Here is an 18097-nt window from a genome sequence, read left to right as displayed (position 1 = left end):
TTCTTCTGATATCAAATAATTTTGATTTTTTGAAATTCGCAATACAATACACATTTTATGGCAAATCATTAAAAATTGATATTTTTGATAATTTACTTCGAGGACTGTTATATATCAAAAATGTGAAAAATATCAAATTTTAATAATTTGTCATAAAATGTGTATTATATTGTGAATTTCAAAAAATGAAAATTATTTGACATCAGAAAGACATTCTTTGTATTCAGATTGCAATTCGATATGTCTGATGTGCTCTCATGTCCCACAAACATTACTGTCGAAACGCTCATTCCAGATCCCTTAAGGCCTGTATACACTCTTAACATATTAAGTTGCCTTCTCTGCTGCGATATGATATGCACAGTTAGGGGAATTTAAAGCGGGTTTTAATGAGCAAGAATGCGTTAAGCAGTTGCATCAGGTCCTCTTGTGTCCTAAGTAGAGGGTGGATCAAATTCTGGGGAAAAATGTTAAAGTCAAGCTCAGGGATAACCTATGATGAAAGATAGCAAAGTACCATGGTTATAAAGAAACAGTGTTAACTAACAACCTGTGTAACTTTTATTTGATTCATTCAGTGTAATGTGGTCACAATCATTAAATTGAAATACCTGTACATCGTAACAACATGAAGCTTGAAAACCCAAGTATATTTATATGCTGGGTGTTCAGGATTTTGAAGAGAATGTTTAGAACATGCTGTCTAGTTATAGTGATCACAGCTGTTATATTATTTTACTGTGTTTACGGTGTTCATGTGTACATAATTTGTCATTGCAATTTTCAGAACGTTTATTATCCTGTTCATGAAAGCACATTATGTATCTGCATTTAGAAATATTCTATGATTTGTAAAGTGTGCTGAGGCTTGTGGATCAACATCTAGGCATTTTGCCTGTGTGTAGCGCACTATAAATCACTGCGCTTTTTTAATTTTTGAATCAGAGTAAATTTATGAATGAACTTTGCGCCATACGCGTTGTTACCTAAAACTTTGCTACATCATTCACAGTAGTACATGTTCATCAAATATTAAGGAGTATTTGGTCAAATTATTTATTATATAGTATACATTTTTATTATTTATAAAATTGTTTTAAACAACCCGATTGAGAGAATTTTTTGATAAAATCGAGGGGTCAGAGGCAATAGGCCAAAAGTACAAAAACGCCATTTAATGATACAGGCGTTTTTGTACTTAGGGCCTTCTGGCTCTCATACTCATACATTTCATGCATTATTGTTGCACTTACTGCTTTTCATTTCTGCTGATAACAGTTTCTTGTGGCTATAACTCTATTATGACTATACAATCATAAGGTGCCCAGTGTTTTAAGGATTATTTTGGTACCAAAATCTCATTTTGGCCAAAAATGCAATTTGGCTCTTTTTGGCTCTGACCCCTCGAAATGTAACCTTTTTCTGTACAGTCCAATCTCTTCTATCCAGCCATGATGGGACCAAAGTATATTGATCAATGTATATTGATCAGATAAGTGAAAAATCAGAATAAAGTGAATTATGGGTACTTCTGCATTGACTGTCCTAAAATTGCCATTTCGTCAGCCTGTTACGCTATTTGCCTACGTCATTTTTTGTAATTTGGGAGAACAAAGAACAAAATGTGGTTCAAGCATGCATCAGTTAATGTAATCTTTTGGATTGTTCCCTTTCATTTCTATCATTATCATTTGTTTCTTGTGCAAAGATTGGTTAATAAATATGTTAAATACATGCTTGAACCATATTTTGTAAATATTACAAATAATGACTTGGGCAATAGCGTAGCAGGCTGACGATATATATTTCATACCAAGCATTCAGAACATGGAATAAAGGTGCCAAAGTACCAAACCTGATTTCCTGTTAAGGTTTCACAGCTGGATAAGAGAGAGATCCATATAAAAGAGGTATGGATAAGAGAGACCTGAACAGTATAACATCAATTTCTAAACCATATTTGTAGTAATGTACTGAAGTTTATAAAAAAATAATGATTAGTGCAATAAATAAAACAATCATAAGATTACTTGTAACTAGCAAATGACTGTTTTATTGTTGTGTATAAAATATTTTCACCCAAATACAGCAATTGCATAACCCATTTTGATGCAAAGCGGCTTCCCACAGCTGCAAAAAGGCCTTCGAATGTGCAGGTAGAACTGGTTGATTTTGTAATGTCAAAGAAGGCCTGTCACAGTCCCCTCCCCATATGAACAAGTGCTATAGAGGTTAAGCGCCTTGTCTAAGGCACAGCATGATAGTACCGCAGCCTGGGCTTGAACCCACAACCCTGCAATTATGAGTCAGAGCCTGTACTGCCCAACAAGATGTTGCTGAAAAATGTTAAAAAGCAAAAGAATTTGGCAACTTCTTTTGATAAGTCAAAATTGAATTTATCATTCATTCCTTGATTTTCATCAATTTACAAGCTATGATCTGGTACATGGAAATGACATGTGTCATGCGTGGAATGATCGCTAGGCAGTGTGTGGGAATCCTCCAACAGCGGAGGTACCCATGCAGTATTTGGATTTGTTTCAAATAACCAGAGGATCAAAACACTGTGTGGCAATTCTCCACCATTGAGGATTCCAACTCGCCTCATAGTGATCCTCCAGTCATTCCAAACACTATGTATGGGATCCTACACCATCAGAGGATTCCCACACACGCTGCTTGCACCCATTGTCAGATATTTCCACAGACTATGTGGTGATGTGGAGTTCTTAACGCACCTGGCAATGCTCATTTCCACACACTAGTCTCAGGGGTGCGAGAGGCTACAGACCAGGAAAATTATTTTTATGAAGCTGAAAACATCATAAAATCAAGGTAAAAATGCCAAATATGGGCTGAAAATAAAAGAAAGCACAAATTCTGTCAAAAAAATTTTTTTTAAAGGAAATCATCTAAAAAGATAACTCTGACATTCCTGTTGCTGTATACCTGAATTCACAAGTGATGTATCAAGAGGTTTAAAGATCCTTTCATCACTTTTTGAAAGACAAAACTACAACAATGTGGTCCTCGGAAGTTAAATGAGACAAAATCTGATCTAACAAGCACTGTTTGGCTATTAATATGCCACGAGAAAGGTTCATCCGGGAGCTTTCAGTTCGATACCAATAAAGGTAACCGATTAAAATAGGGTTCTATGCAAAGTTCTATGCATATAATTACTCCAGGTGACTATCACGACTAGTAAGTGAATATTAAGTAGCTGATTAATGTACTGAAATCTTTGTTTCAAGTCACGCTTGATGACGTCATGGAAAAGAGTTCAATCATTGAAAAAGTGTTTGTAATGGTATGCAGTACAGTTTGTGTGGCTTGAGCGGAATCTAACCAACAGCAAAGGAGACAGACGAACTGCCAATGCTATATCTAATCCCTGGTCTCTTATCTCCAATTCAAGAGAATTATTAATTACAAAATAGACAAATTCATCTATAGTTATCTACCTCGAGTCACGGGAACTAGCTTTGAAGTTCAGCGTGTTCTGTGTTAGCTTAGCGTTACTTAATATGCGTACATACTTTTATGTGTGCGATCAAAGTGGCCATATGTATACGCAAGACACAACGCTAAGCCAACGCAGCACACACTGAACTTCAAAGCTAGTCCCGGCAACTTGAGGTGGATATATAGACTATATAAGCAGAGGTGCAACTGTTATGCCCTGCTCTTGACAAGATCAACTTCAACTGAATGCTTGTTCTGTCATGTATATCATCTGTCATCTTGTCTCGTCTGTAGGTGTTCTATTCTGTTGGTTAAGCTATCAGTTTTATCTAATAAACCTTGTATATAGTCTACTGTTTTCTTCCTTTTGTTTTTCACACTTTGATGTACATCATTCATTACCTGAAAGAACAGAAAATGGAAATCAGTCAACATCAGTTAACCAACACACAGTGGCGTAACTAAGGTTGGTAGCGCCCGGGGCAAGAAACAAAATTGGCGCCCCCCACCCGAGAATATCTTAGACACGGGCAGTGGCGTAGCTAGGAGCTAAGGATACATAATGCCCCCCCCCATTCTTGAAACAATTGCGCGCGGACAAATGGCCTATACACTAATTAATTTTGGTTACTAGAAGTTGAATATCGGTCTTTCAATTGATTTTGTGCTGAAATGCGTGTGAAGTGCACAAAAAGTTTGACTTTCATCGCTTGGAGGAGCGCAGAATTGATGCTGAATTGGTCAACTTGGTGCCCCCCAAGGGTGGCGCACTGGCGCCAGGGGCATGTTTCCCCCCTCTGACAAACATTTTTGTGCCTTATAATAGAACCAGATATATCCACCTAGCACTGGCTCAGTGCCCGCGGCATAGCTAGGATTTTCCAGAGGGGGGGAGGGGGAAGGGAAGAAAAACATCTTAGGGACCAAATTTGACAAAAAATACTTTAACATCTCAAATCTGAAGGGGGGCATGATGCATCTAAAGAGGGGGAGGGTCAGCTTCCCCCATTGCTCACCCCCTTGGCTATGCCACTGCTCAGTGTCATCTCCCTATAACCAGGGCTGTGACACTCGTATTCAAACCCTGTATAAAAATTGAAGTCACTTTACGGCAACTTAATTGACACATCGGCAGTTTGAGTGACAGTTGCTAGGCTTTTTCAGTACACCTAGTAACGTCCTGGTAACGCTCAGGCACCTTAGCCTAAAATTTACGCACGGTTCGCACAACAACGTTGTGCATACTTCTGCCACAGCGGAACAGACTTATCCTATATTCAATTGACAAGTTCGTATTTGATTGACAGTTGCTGGGCATTTTCAGTACACCAAATTTATCCAAGATGGCACACATCGACTGTCAATTTTTCGGACCCTTTCCAGCAAAAATACAGCTTATTTAGCCAGTCTCGTCATAGGGTCATCGAACAGAATAGTTTCCTAGCATATTGAGCTAACTCCTCAGCTATTTGGTTTTTCACGATATGATAGTAATAGAAAGATTCGATCAAATGTTTGCCGTTTTTCGCCATTTAATTTTTTGGAAGCGATGGCGTAAACATTGCATCATCTCTTCCACAGGTAATACACTCCTACACAGCTATGCCATCACATGCATGAAGGCGCATAGGCTGAATGACTGACTTCATTTGCGCAAACGAGTGGCTTATCCTATAGTATATTAGTACTCGAGAATCCTTGCTATAACCCTCCCTGACACCAAGTATAGTAGACTGGACTCAGTTGGTTGCCTTTGCTATTCCAGGACATAATTGTGATCAGAGGAACTGAGGCATTTTTTTTTCATCCAACTAATCAACTAACATAAGAATCTAATATCTAATTGTCTCGAGACAGCAGGAAAGCACAACAACGCAAAGAATAGACTCCGCATTGCCCCCACGATCATGAGGACCATTTAATACACATAAGCTTATTTATAATAATTTCACAATCTCATAGAAATTAAGACTATATTGAGATAATAACAGATTTCATATCAATTAAACAAATTATATACATTGAGATGATTAATTGCAGCAAGCATTTGGAATTATTTATCATCTTCATATAAATCAATAAATACACAAATTATTGGAAAAATGTGTACAAGCCAACCATACAGGCTGGACAAACAAAAGTTGACTTCTGAATCACATTTAACCAAATTTCATCTTAAGCAAATCTTAAGCATATCTTAAACAGATACATCTTTGGATCAAACAGAGGATTGGATTGGAAAACAGCATTTTTAACCGCAATTAAATAATTAGAAATCTCCAAAAGAATAAACAATGCCAACACTAGCAAACGAACATTTTGTATTCAGCAAGATACGGCATCAATGCTTAAACCATTTACTGATATATAATCCACTGGTATTGACAACCAAGTAAATAAAGATACTCCAAATAAGCAACAAAGCATTTATAACCCTGGTATAAAAACGCAGCAGAAAGGGAGGAAAGCATGAAGGCAACCAATAGCCCACCATAAAAGCGCAGTAGAAAGTGGAGACAATCTACCGGCGAGATTCTTCAGGTTTTGAAGAAACTCCGTAACACATTCAAACACCATAAAAGCGCAGTAGAAAGTGGAGACAATCTACAGACGAGATTCTTCAGGTTTTGAAGAAAATCCTTAACACATCCAAGCACCATAAAACGCAGTAGAAAGTGGAGACAATCTACCGACGAGATTCTTCAGGTTTTGAAGAAACTCCATAACACATTCAAACACCATAAAACGCAGTAGAAAGTGGAGACAATCTACAGGCGAGATTCTTCAGGTTTGAAGAAACTCCGTAACATATTCAAACACCATAAAGCGCGGTAGAAAGTGGAGACAATCTACAGACGAGATTCTTCAGGTTTTGAAGAAAATCCTTAACACATCCAGGCACCATTAAAGCGCAGTAGAAAGTGGAGACAATCTACAGGCGAGATTCTTCAGGTTTTGAAGAAAATCCTTAACACATCCAGGCACCATTAAGCGCGGTAGAAAGTGGAGACAATCTACAGACGAGATTCTTCAGGTTTTGAAGAAAATCCTTAACACATCCAGGCACCATTAAGCGCAGTAGAAAGTGGAGACAATCTACCGACGAGATTCTTCAGGTTTCGAAGAAACTCCGTAACACATCCAGGCACCATTAAGCGCGGTAGAAAGTGGAGACAATCTACAGACACGATTCTTCAGGATTTGACAAGGCTCCAGACAAGTCCATACAAAGCGCAGTAGAAAGTGGAGACAATCTACCGGCGAGATTCTTCAGGTTTGAAGAAACTCCGTAACACATTCAAACACCATAAAAGCGCAGTAGAAAGTGGAGACAATCTACCGGACGAGATTCTTCAGGTTTCGAAGAAACTCCGTAACACATTCAAACACCATAAAAGCGCAGTAGAAAGTGGAGACAATCTACAGACGAGATTCTTCAGGTTTTGAAGAAAATCCTTAACACATCCAAGCACCATAAAACGCAGTAGAAAGTGGAGACAATCTACCGACGAGATTCTTCAGGTTTTGAAGAAAATCCATAACACATCCAAGCACCATAAAAGCGCAGTAGAAAGTGGAGACAATCTACCGGACGAGATTCTTCAGGTTTTGAAGAAACTCCATAACACATTCAAACACCATAAAACGCAGTAGAAAGTGGAGACAATCTACTGACGAGATTCTTCAGGTTTCGAAGAAACTCCGTAACACATTCAAACACCATAAAACGCAGTAGAAAGTGGAGACAATCTACAGACGAGATTCTTCAGGTTTTGAAGAAACTCCATACAAAGCATTCATTCCCCTTCTATAAAACGCAGTAGAAAGTGGAGACAATCTACTAATGATATTCTTCAAGATTTCAAGAAATTCCATACAAAGCCTCTATTTTTAAGCATAAAGCAGCATATTTGGACATACCATTTTATTGGAGTATCTTTAACCATATTTAGTTACTGAATCACCCTTCCAGCTTTTGGGAGGGTGGGTGGGATTTTTGGTCCATCAAGATCGAAGGAACAATTGCAAGTGCATCACTAGGAGAACTATGGACATAACAAAAGAATTAAAAAATAAGACGGGACACCTGAATGGCTGCACACCACTAAAGTGACAGCTGACTGGACAGAAAAACTGAGCTTGTTGCTATAACAACATAACAACAACCCCTAAATTAAAACTGACTTGACCAGGAGACCAAACACTTTAAGTGTACTTGAGAATGCTCAAGTGGGAATAAGAGGATAAGCCTCTACACCTAGATGCACATGACAGCCTAATGTCCCCTGCTGCTGAGACAATCTAGTTTTTAAAAGATTTGCAACTTTAAAAAACGGAATTGTCTCGAGCCAGCAGGAACGCACAACAACGCAAAGAATCGACTCCGCATTGCCCCCACGATCATGAGGACCATTTAATACACATAAGCTTATTTATAATAATTTCACAATCTCATAGAAATTAAGACTATATTGAGATAATAACAGATTTCATATCAATTAAACAAATTATATACATTGAGATGATTAATTGCAGCAAGCATTTGGAATTATTTATCATCTTCATATAAATCAATAAATACACAAATTATTGGAAAAATGTGTACAAGCCAACCATACAGGCTGGACAAACAAAAGTTGACTTCTGAATCACATTTAACCAAATTTCATCTTAAGCAAATCTTAAGCATATCTTAAACAGATACATCTTTGGATCAAACAGAGGATTGGATTGGAAAACAGCATTTTAACATAATTAAATAATTAGAAATCTCCAAAAGAATAAACAATGCCAACCAAGTTTCTCAATGGAGAAACTTGATTAAACCCCCCCCCCCGCCCCCTCCCTCAAACAATGTACAAAGGTGGAAAAGCAAAAAGCCTCAGGATGCTCCAGATGAGTCCTGAACCAATCCAACCCCTCTAAGGACCAATGAAAGCTGTCATATCTAAATGGGGCAGCCACATCGCCATCATCTTGATGTCAGCAAGTAATCAGCTGCTGAAAATTTTTATTTACACATGTAGTGGTTTTCTTACAAAATCTCTATTGATGATCAATGAGGAAACTATAATATATACACCAAAGATTTATGTACAGCCTGTACCGAAAACATAGGAAAATATTGCATCACCCCATACACCCAATAAGTTAAAAACAAATATTATTAAATCAAAAGGGCAATTTATTTTGTAAATTTAAACCATATATTCTATGAAACAACTAAACAGGGATCTATTATAATAGCATACAGGTGTATAGGTATAATGATAGTTGCATTAAATGCACCAAGCCCAGCAAAAAATTAATATGCTATAAACATGACAAACTTTTAGGAAAGAAGACTGCAATTGTATAAATAATACTTTAATAAGTTGTCAAGCTCAGGCAACTAACCTTAAACCTATAATAATAGTTGTGCACAAGCCATAGCAACCAGATTTTTATTGTTTGTTTGGTGTTAAAATAATGAATAGAAATTATGTAGTTGTTCTCTTTCTCTATATATACTCTCTATAATTATATGAAATGTACATAATATGAACATATATAAATTATACAATTAGCATGATTAGATAGCACCATTAATTGTGCCAGATATCGCTTTACATACAATATTGCTTGCTGCAATTTCCAAGCATGTTTAGTGTAAGTTATCAAATACATACTTAAGGATGGACAGAATAGTGTACAGTATGAAGTAACTCACATGATAATATTCACATGATGTGCAAATTGACATAAGCATCAAATTTCAAGTCTGCTCAATTTATTTTCTGCACAAGCCATAGCACCCAGATTTTTATTTGTTTGTTTGGTGTTAATTAATGAAATAGAAATATATTTAGTTGTTCTCTCTATATATACACTCTCTATAATTATATAATGTATGAAATGTACATATGTTCTTATATAGTATACAATTAGCATGATTAGATAGCACCATTAATTGTGCTAGATATCGCTTTACATATAATATTGCTTGCTGCAATTTCCAAGCATGTTTAGTGTAAGCTATCAAATACATACTTAAGGATAGACAATGATGTTCTTTGTATACAAAGAATAGTGTATAGTATGAAGTAATTCACATGATGTGCAAATTGACATAAGCATCAAATTTCAGTTTAATTAACTGATCCTAACCTTGAAATGTATTTATCTAGAGATATGTTCATCTTATTTGATCTTGAGAACAAAACCAGAAATAGCTGTAAGTGGCAAATTTTGAAAGAAATCGCTATTTGACAATTGAGCCACACAAAGTATTACTGTAGCTCCCATTTCAAAGACCCATTAATGATAACAGATCATGAATAGGGGCCTACCTGATCCAATTTTAAAAGTGACATTTATAAAATAAAGTAATTCACTACCAATGAATGGTAACCCAGAGAATAATTTTCTCACTGCTAACTTTAAAGTTCTTGCCGATGAATAAAATCAGATACCAAAGCTAAAAGTCTCATAAATAATCTTAAGTGTGTTGCACTGAATACGTTTAATCATTCACAATAATTAATGTTAAAGCTCTTAATAACCCCTTTTTAGATGGTAGTAGAGCAAAAATAAACTAGTAGAAATCGAATAGTTATCTACTAATAATTTTTTCAAGAATTGAAAAAAAAAAAAAAAATGTATATTATCTGTACCACAAATTAATCAATCATTGAATGTTCCATGAATATATTCAATAATCAACTACCCTTTTAAAACTTGATACTGTTTTTGTGATCTTCTATTCAACTTGATTGATTTGATTTTGATTTTATTCGGTATCTCCATATTGCACATACAACAATATAAGGTAAATAGATATAAAATGCATTAAGATAAATGACATATAATACACATAAAAAACACAGCAAGGAGATATCACAGGATAGCCCCTTAAGCCCAAAGGCTTATTTCTGAAGGGGTCCTTTATACATAGAAGGGCAAAGGGCATAAATGTATACAAAAAACATACAAATAAATATATATGTTTTCTTATGTTTAATTACCTTACACAATGTTACTTTCTTTTTCCATACTGACGAAAGCATCAAATAATACAAAAGTTTGAATTACTTGAACGCAATTTAATTCAAATATTGAATTTCCCACAGAATATTAAATATGTTCCCCATTCTACCAACTATAAATAATGTAAGGACCATTATTGTAGTTAGAAATTAAATTTTACATCTATTTTTGTTTTGTTTTGTTTTGTTTTAGACTAACTGGATGTCTGTCTGTTTTTAGGCTACTCTTTTACATCCATTAATAATTTTGATCATAATTTATAATGACAAGCTTATGATGTTTCACATCTTGCATGTCATGTATGCAAGCCACTAATCTAGACTTCTATATTTATGACTGTGTTCCTCTTTATTGATAAGTAATGCAAAATTGATAAATAGTAATATCCAATAGGCCTACATATTTAATCTTTAAATTACTGTGAAAATAAAGTTGAACCTATTACAATAGAACATATTTTTACATCATTGATAAATACCATAATTTATATGCTGTCATTATCCCACTTATTGTGTATGCGTAAATGATGCAAAGTAGGGCCTACATACAATTTTAATCATTTAATAAAAGTTGGACCTATCATAATCATTATACAACTTTTGCTGTATGCATAAATGATGCAAAGTGTCCCTTGTATTAATATCGACCTAGTCTTTTTGCAATTCTTTTCCACACCTTAGGGCATGTTAACTTCTGTCTTTTAGATTATAAAATTTGGTTTTCATGCTGAACAACATCCCATAAGACTAAAATGGTTTTATATTTGTACATAGCAAAGGACATCACATTAAGGACATCATATCAGGTCGATGAAGTATTGATGTATAAAAATATACCTTGTTGTTTTTAAATTTAACCGGTATTTCATTGAAGCAATAGTTCAGCAGTTCTGTAAAAAAATATGCAATATGAAATGTATCTAATTTACATACAATGCACATGTACATTTATAGTCTCTATTGTATTTCAAGTTAGATTTCAGAATCGTGGGAATTACAAGTCTATAGTCGAGTCACCGGATGAGCATTATTTATGGTTAACAGTATTTTGCTGAAGAATAACGACTGATATCGTAGAGCGGGATATTCGCAAAGTTTTATGAAAGAAGAAAATAATGGTATCCGATGCCAATTTAAATTGTTCATCTAAAGTAAATGAACGTCATCAGCTGCTGTCATAACAATTTCAACTCCGTCTTGGCTTGTTCTTCTTGCTTGTGGAAGAGTAAGAAGCTAATTCTAACAAAACTTTATTCCTCTCGAAACGTGTTGAGCTGAAGAAATATGCTGATGTATACAACATGTAAATTGACATCTCAAGTCTGCTCAATTTATTTTCTGCCAAATTTGTTATTGCAGGATTATCATTCTCAGTTATCTTCCTCTTTTCTTTCTTGAATATTTTCGAGGTGCATATTTAAACGACGTATTGCTGCCATGGCGAGAATGCAACTAGTCAGCTTGAGTAACTTATGGGTCTATTCACATATCGCAAACCACATATGATGCAATCCTCAGTGCAATATCAGCGGAAGATATTTCTGAAATATAACCACAAAAAACAAACAGCAAAGAGAAGAAAACTATGTGCTTTCCCCCCATTGTTTGATACCTTTGCACCTTATTATGTTGATATTAATGGTTGGTATGTAAGCCTGATCCAAGATACGCAACTTCTAGATTTTATTTACTAATAACCGACTTGCATGCAGATAAGGTATGCATGCAAACATGATACAAATCTTAACTTTATAAGGCTTACATTCAGCTGACAAATAAATATGTATCCCCATCCCATTAATAGAACAAGTCCAAATACCTTGTCTGATTTGCACGTTGACCATTTCTTTTCGAGCAACATGTAATCCATTAATTGATACTCAATATGTGATTTAATATGTCATCTTATCATACTGGTAATGCATGAGCTAATAATGGCAGAAAATTGATAATATAAACAATTGTTATTGCCTCATCTATTATCGTATTCAACTCGTGATATAAAGTGCAAACAGGCAAATAAAAAGATTTAGTGATAAAGCCACCACCAAAATTTTAATAAGTTCTGCCGACTTACATTTAACTGACTAACACTAACAGATATAAAATACTTAATTGATTGTAACTAGGGTTGATTATCTCGAACAAAGCATTTACAGAGAAATGTTTTGACTACTTGCCTGTTTGTAAGCAATGTGAAGCCGATGGCCAATTCCAACATGAAAATGACAAAACCAGTTCTGCTCTGTGGATGCTGATTAGCGCTTCTATACACTTAAATATTAATGAAATAATAACATCCACTGATGCAGTAATGTATAGTTATCAAGCATATACCTATAGATTACTACCACACTAGCTACTGGTAATCTTTTTTCACTACCAAGAGCCCAAAATATTTTTTGGTCCATCAAGATCGAAGGAACAATTGCAAGTGCATCACTAGGAGAACTATGGACATAACAAAGGAATTAAAAAATAAGGCGGGAGACCTGAATGGCTGCACACCAGTAAAGTGACAGCTGACTGGACAGAAAAACTGAGCTTGTTGCTATAACAACATAACAACAACCCCTAAATTAAAACTGACTTGACCAGGAGACCAAACACTTTAAGTGTACTTGAGAATGCTCAAGTGGGAATAAGAGGATAAGCCTCTACACCTAGATGCACATGACAGCCTAATGTCCCCTGCTGCTGAGACAATCTAGTTTTTAAAAGATTTGCAACTTTAAAAAACGGAATTAACTAATTATCATATTTAGTAACTATAACATAATTCTCACCATTCCATCCAGCTTTTCCAGATGTTTCATGAATTCTTCATTGCAGGCAAATAATCTCTTTCTTAATTTCTTGAGTGCATCCTGGATTAAATCTGCCTGGAGATATCCCTGCAAGTACAAAATATAAATTCAAGACAAGTTATTCAACATATATCAAATACATCATCTAACAACAAGTGTAAAAACCCAGCCAATGAAGATTAAAGATTGGTGGACTGATTGTCTATTGTCATTGTGGATTTTTTCTAAACAAAACAATCTTGAGTACAACATTTAATAATTTGTCTGATATCAAAATATCACAATTTTGATGAGGTAAAGTGGAGGGGATTGACGACTGAGAAAACTACATGGAAAAAAAGTGACGGATTTTGCAACAGGATTCCTGTGGCATAGAGCGTGCGCAGTTGTGTCCAAATTGACCTTTTGACTGAGTTTGTTGTTTTTAGAAGTTTAGAGCGCGATCTTGTCACAGCGGCGCCGCTAGTCAGTCGCGCTACGGCGCACAACCAAAGTCGCATTGAATAGTTTTCAGAAGTCCGTCATGATATTGGCTGTAAGATAATCAGTCGTCACTACAAAGCATACACAGTACATGCGAAGTGTAAACGGGTGATTGGAATTAGTCTTGGGGATGAAGCTGTTGATCTGGTTACACACCTATAATATGCCTTGCTTTTCCTTGCTTTACAAAATACTTTTTTTAATGCTAGAAATTTCAATTTGTAAATTCAAAAGTACTGTAAAATGCTACAAATTGTACCTTTTCTATCCCTGAGATTTCGTCTTCTATATCCTTTTGTTTCTTCTCATTACTGCCTACTTCTTGCGTAATTCTTGTGATTTGTTTGGTGTGTTCATCTTCTTCTAGGCTCTGTTTAAAACAATGCAAATAAAATACCAGAGAGTTTATAATTGTTGCACTGTGCAAAAATCATAATGTACATAAGGACCACTGATTACACTGACAAAATTTCATCGATATAGCTCTTTTACTTCTAGGTGATTTCAATAACTTTTTGATACCCCTCGTAACTGCTCAATTGGTGAATAGACAAAAATAGGAAACAAATAAACAATAAATTGGCTGCATATTAATAGCTCATAACTTTGCAACCTAATCATGCTCTTTAATGGTTACTAAATTCATGTGATGACAAAGTACAAAAGTAGGGTGTTTTTTTAACTGGCTATAAGTACATAATTGGGTCACTTGGACAGTAACACCTAATTGGTAGAATTGGTGCCTAGTGTCAGTGCCATATAAATGGTTTAACAAGATGAACAAAACAGACTTAAATTACCTTTTTGCCGATCAGCATGACTTTGGCTCCATTCCGAATACCCACAGATTCTAGTGACTGTTGACTATCTGTACTCAGAGATTTACCTAACAAAATGGAAGTTAAACAAAATAGTTACAATAATTTCGAAAGGGGTGTCAAGGAGGCCATCTACATTAGAGTCAACCAACCTTCACTTAACCGTGACGGGGGCCGATAGCAGCTACCAAGAGTCTATGACCAAGTGTTGGGGTCAAAAGGTCATTGATCCCAAACTTGGGTTGCCCGATGAAGGTCGAAGTTACGACCGAAAAATATGAGGTATGTCTAATCTTTTGTTGAAATCAAAAGTTTAGAATCATAAATTATTAATAATTTTTGATTTCACTTTGTTTTCTTTCACTTAAAGGAAACAAACGGATGATTTTTAAGGACATATTGTAGTATTTGCCTTTCTAGTTACATTGACAGTATTGTTTTGTTAGAATGAAACACTTTTGCTAATTAGTGTAATTAATTAATTAAAGTCTTCAGAGGAAGTCGCTATGTTTCGATACTTAGGCTGTAGTGACATCACATTGGGTGGGCGCTTAGGTCCTTTAAAAAGGAAGTAACATGTTAGTGAAGTAAATAAGATTTAGTAATTTTACCGACTATAATAATTCAGCCACATGGGCGAGCCAATACTTACCTTTGAATATGAGTTTTTGTAGATGTACTGGTACCTCTGTAGCCTGATATGCAGCCTGTGCTAAATGACACACCTGCAGTTCATGTGCTGAGGCTACAGCGTCTGTGGCTGTAGGAGGGGATACCTGCACACTGTGCTTCTTGGTACCTGAATTAATTAGTAAAAACATTGATTATAATCATTATACATCTATGATTTAAATAAATAAACAAACAAACAAACAAACAAACAAACAAACAAACAAACAAACAAATAAACAAATAAATAAATAAATAAATAAATAAATGTAACCATCAATAATCCCCCCCCCTCCTTAACTTTTGGTTTCATTTCAAATGACTTAATTTCAAAATGTGGTTGATAATATTGCGCTAATTTCATCAAGTTATTTTCATAATTGCGCTTATTTCAAAGCCTCACATTGATAATTGCAGATTAGCATAGCAGTCAGTGTTGCTATTCTTTGATATTATCGCTATTGTCAGTTCCAGCGCCTTCATGCAGCTTCCACCAGCTACAAGTACACTATTGCTTACTGTATACATGTCTTCTATCATAAATAATTATCTTCAACTCAAGTTTGTGTCTTTTTGTTGTGTCTTCTGTCTTACATTAAAATCCTTTAAATTTAAATTGCGAACATATAGTTGAAATAAAATCCATAAAATAGTGCAGTTGGAGTTTATAAATCTGGATTTTCTTTCTTTGTATTTATAAAAAACATAACAAAGTACATATCAAAAAAGCTCAATTTCACATAAGAAACAACGTCTAGAATGCACCTGGCCGCATTAAATAGCCTCATCAAAGAACATTGATAGCCTCTTACATTGGGAAAAATATTTTGTTGGCTAGCTCCGTTCGTCAATAAGCCCTTTCACAATTCCAGATCATGGTGCATCATGGGTAATATTTGCTGATAAAATTGGAGATAAACACGATGAGGCTACTGTACATTTTCAATGGGGTGAACTTTGACGTTTGCATAAAAACGTTTTGTACTGGAATTTCGCTGACAGTTTGGTCTTCATTCCTTCACAATATTTGTATTTCACAGGAAATATTAACATATGTAGAAATTAATTTAAGGGCTGGGGTATGAATGTTTGGACAGTATTTATTGTGGGACATTAGAGCACATCAGACATATCAAATTGCATTCTGAATACGAAGAATGTCCTTCTGATATCAAATAATTTTCATTTTTTGAAATTCGCAATGTAATACACATTTTATGGCAAAATAATGATTAAAAATTGATATTTTTGATATTTAACAGTACTCAAAGTAAACTTTATAAATCTGATAATTTATACTTGATGAAAAGCCGACAATCAATTGAAAATTTTGACCTTTTGAAGATATGGATTTTTTTCCCAAAACACCTAAAAAATTAGGTCTTTTTGGGAAAAAATCCATATCTTCAATATGAAAGGTCAAAATTTTCAATTGATCGTCGACTTTTCTCCCAGCTACATACACTTTAAGAATATATCATTAGATTTATAAAATTTACTTGAGGACTGTTATATCAAAAATGTGAAAAATATCATATTTTAATAATTTGCCATAAAATTTGTATTACGTATATCGTGAATTTCAAAAATGAAAATTATTTGATATCAGAAAGACATTCTTCGTATTCAGAATGCAATTCGATATAACTGGCAGATGTGCTCGCATGTCCCACAAAAAATACTGTCGAAACGCTCATTCCAGATCCCTTAACATATGTAAAAATTAATAACATATGTAAGGAATTAATGAAGGAAGTGCAAAGTTTGCCACCATTGCAAACGCACTGCAGCCTCCTCGTGTTTATCTCTCATTGAAGAACTGTGTGACGAATGACGATATCTGGAAAAGGGCCTTATAGGCCTTCATGATCTCCTCAGGTTAGGAGTGTCAATACAATTTATAAACTCCAATCATAGCCTATACAACACATCCTGAAACTTTAATACTACTACCAACTCGAGTGGCATGGTCATAGTGACCGGAGGGGCGCAACTCGAAAAACTAGAACAAAAATATACCAAAGTTTGCGATGTGTATCTCACTTAGACATGAGATGCAGGTTCAATCAAAAATGAGGATGTCAGTGATGTGCGTCTTTCATTGGGCGCAGCCTCAAATCGCTAACATTCAGCGATTCGCTCACAAAGTGCTGATGACTGACGTACACACGCTGCACATTCGTTATTTAAAGAAGATGCCGTACTAGTAGTAGATGAGCGAGCGAAACACCCAAGAAATAGCTGCTTCAACGCACTGATGTCACTGCCAGGTCTGCCACATGAAAAATCGTATAAAGTAATTTGCTTTAGCTTATCGAATACATCCTCGTCAATGCGCATAATTAGATATTTGATTTTTTTTTAGTGAAAAAAAAATTGGTAAGCTTTAATATGATCATGAAATGATAATCGGTACTTGAACGATGTGAAACAAAACCAAACCTACCGTGTATCAATGTTACGTTTATCGCAGAAGACATCATAGAACAACTACCCACTAGTTCTAGTCACAAATATTGGCTCCCAGACGACAGATATATATAGAACGCTAGGCTTGGTGTTGAAGATCAGAAAATATTTTGATCCAATCAATTATTGCAATTTTGAATCTGCGCCTGCGCGAGGTTACACACAGCTTGTCACCTGCTACAACAATAAGGGCGCACATCACTAAATAAAGTCAAATCCAGGTAAGTATTAAAAGTTTGTTTTTCTACCCCAAGTAAAACCAATTTTCATAATTATTTTGATCTCATCGAAGATTTAAAAAAATTAATCAAAAATTGTACCACTCCGCTTGCAGAAAAAGCATGATAAAGCGTCACGCCGC

The 18097-nt window shown here is 35.2% G+C and overlaps 1 protein-coding gene across 1 annotated transcript; it reads right to left on the bottom strand.

The window, feature by feature from the left end:
• Positions 1–3571: 3571 nt before the first annotated feature.
• LOC140165861 (BAG family molecular chaperone regulator 1-like) lies at positions 3572–17822 on the bottom strand. Its single transcript, XM_072189199.1, has 6 exons — positions 17714–17822; positions 15251–15397; positions 14581–14666; positions 14040–14150; positions 13277–13384; positions 3572–3867 (listed from the first exon to the last, which is right to left on the bottom strand). Exons 1-6 carry the CDS (start codon positions 17748–17750, stop codon positions 3733–3735), a joined length of 624 nt encoding a protein of 207 aa, XP_072045300.1. The 5' UTR covers positions 17751–17822; the 3' UTR covers positions 3572–3732.
• Between the last annotated feature and the right edge of the window lie 275 nt (positions 17823–18097).

This window comes from Amphiura filiformis, chromosome 1 (genome assembly GCF_039555335.1).
Source record: "Amphiura filiformis chromosome 1, Afil_fr2py, whole genome shotgun sequence".
Lineage (NCBI taxonomy): Eukaryota > Metazoa > Echinodermata > Ophiuroidea > Amphilepidida > Amphiuridae > Amphiura > Amphiura filiformis.
This window is presented reverse-complemented; position numbering and strand designations above follow the sequence as displayed.

Coding starts and splice junctions, on each gene's coding strand:
- LOC140165861 (XM_072189199.1), bottom strand. CDS start 17,750: ATGATGTCTTCTGCGATAAACGTAACATTGATACACG. Junction 14,667..15,250: donor ACAAAAACTCATATTCAAAG/GTAAGTATTGGC, acceptor CCATTTTGTTAG/GTAAATCTCTGAGTACAGAT. Junction 13,385..14,039: donor AAATCTCAGGGATAGAAAAG/GTACAATTTGTA, acceptor TTGTACTTGCAG/GGATATCTCCAGGCAGATTT.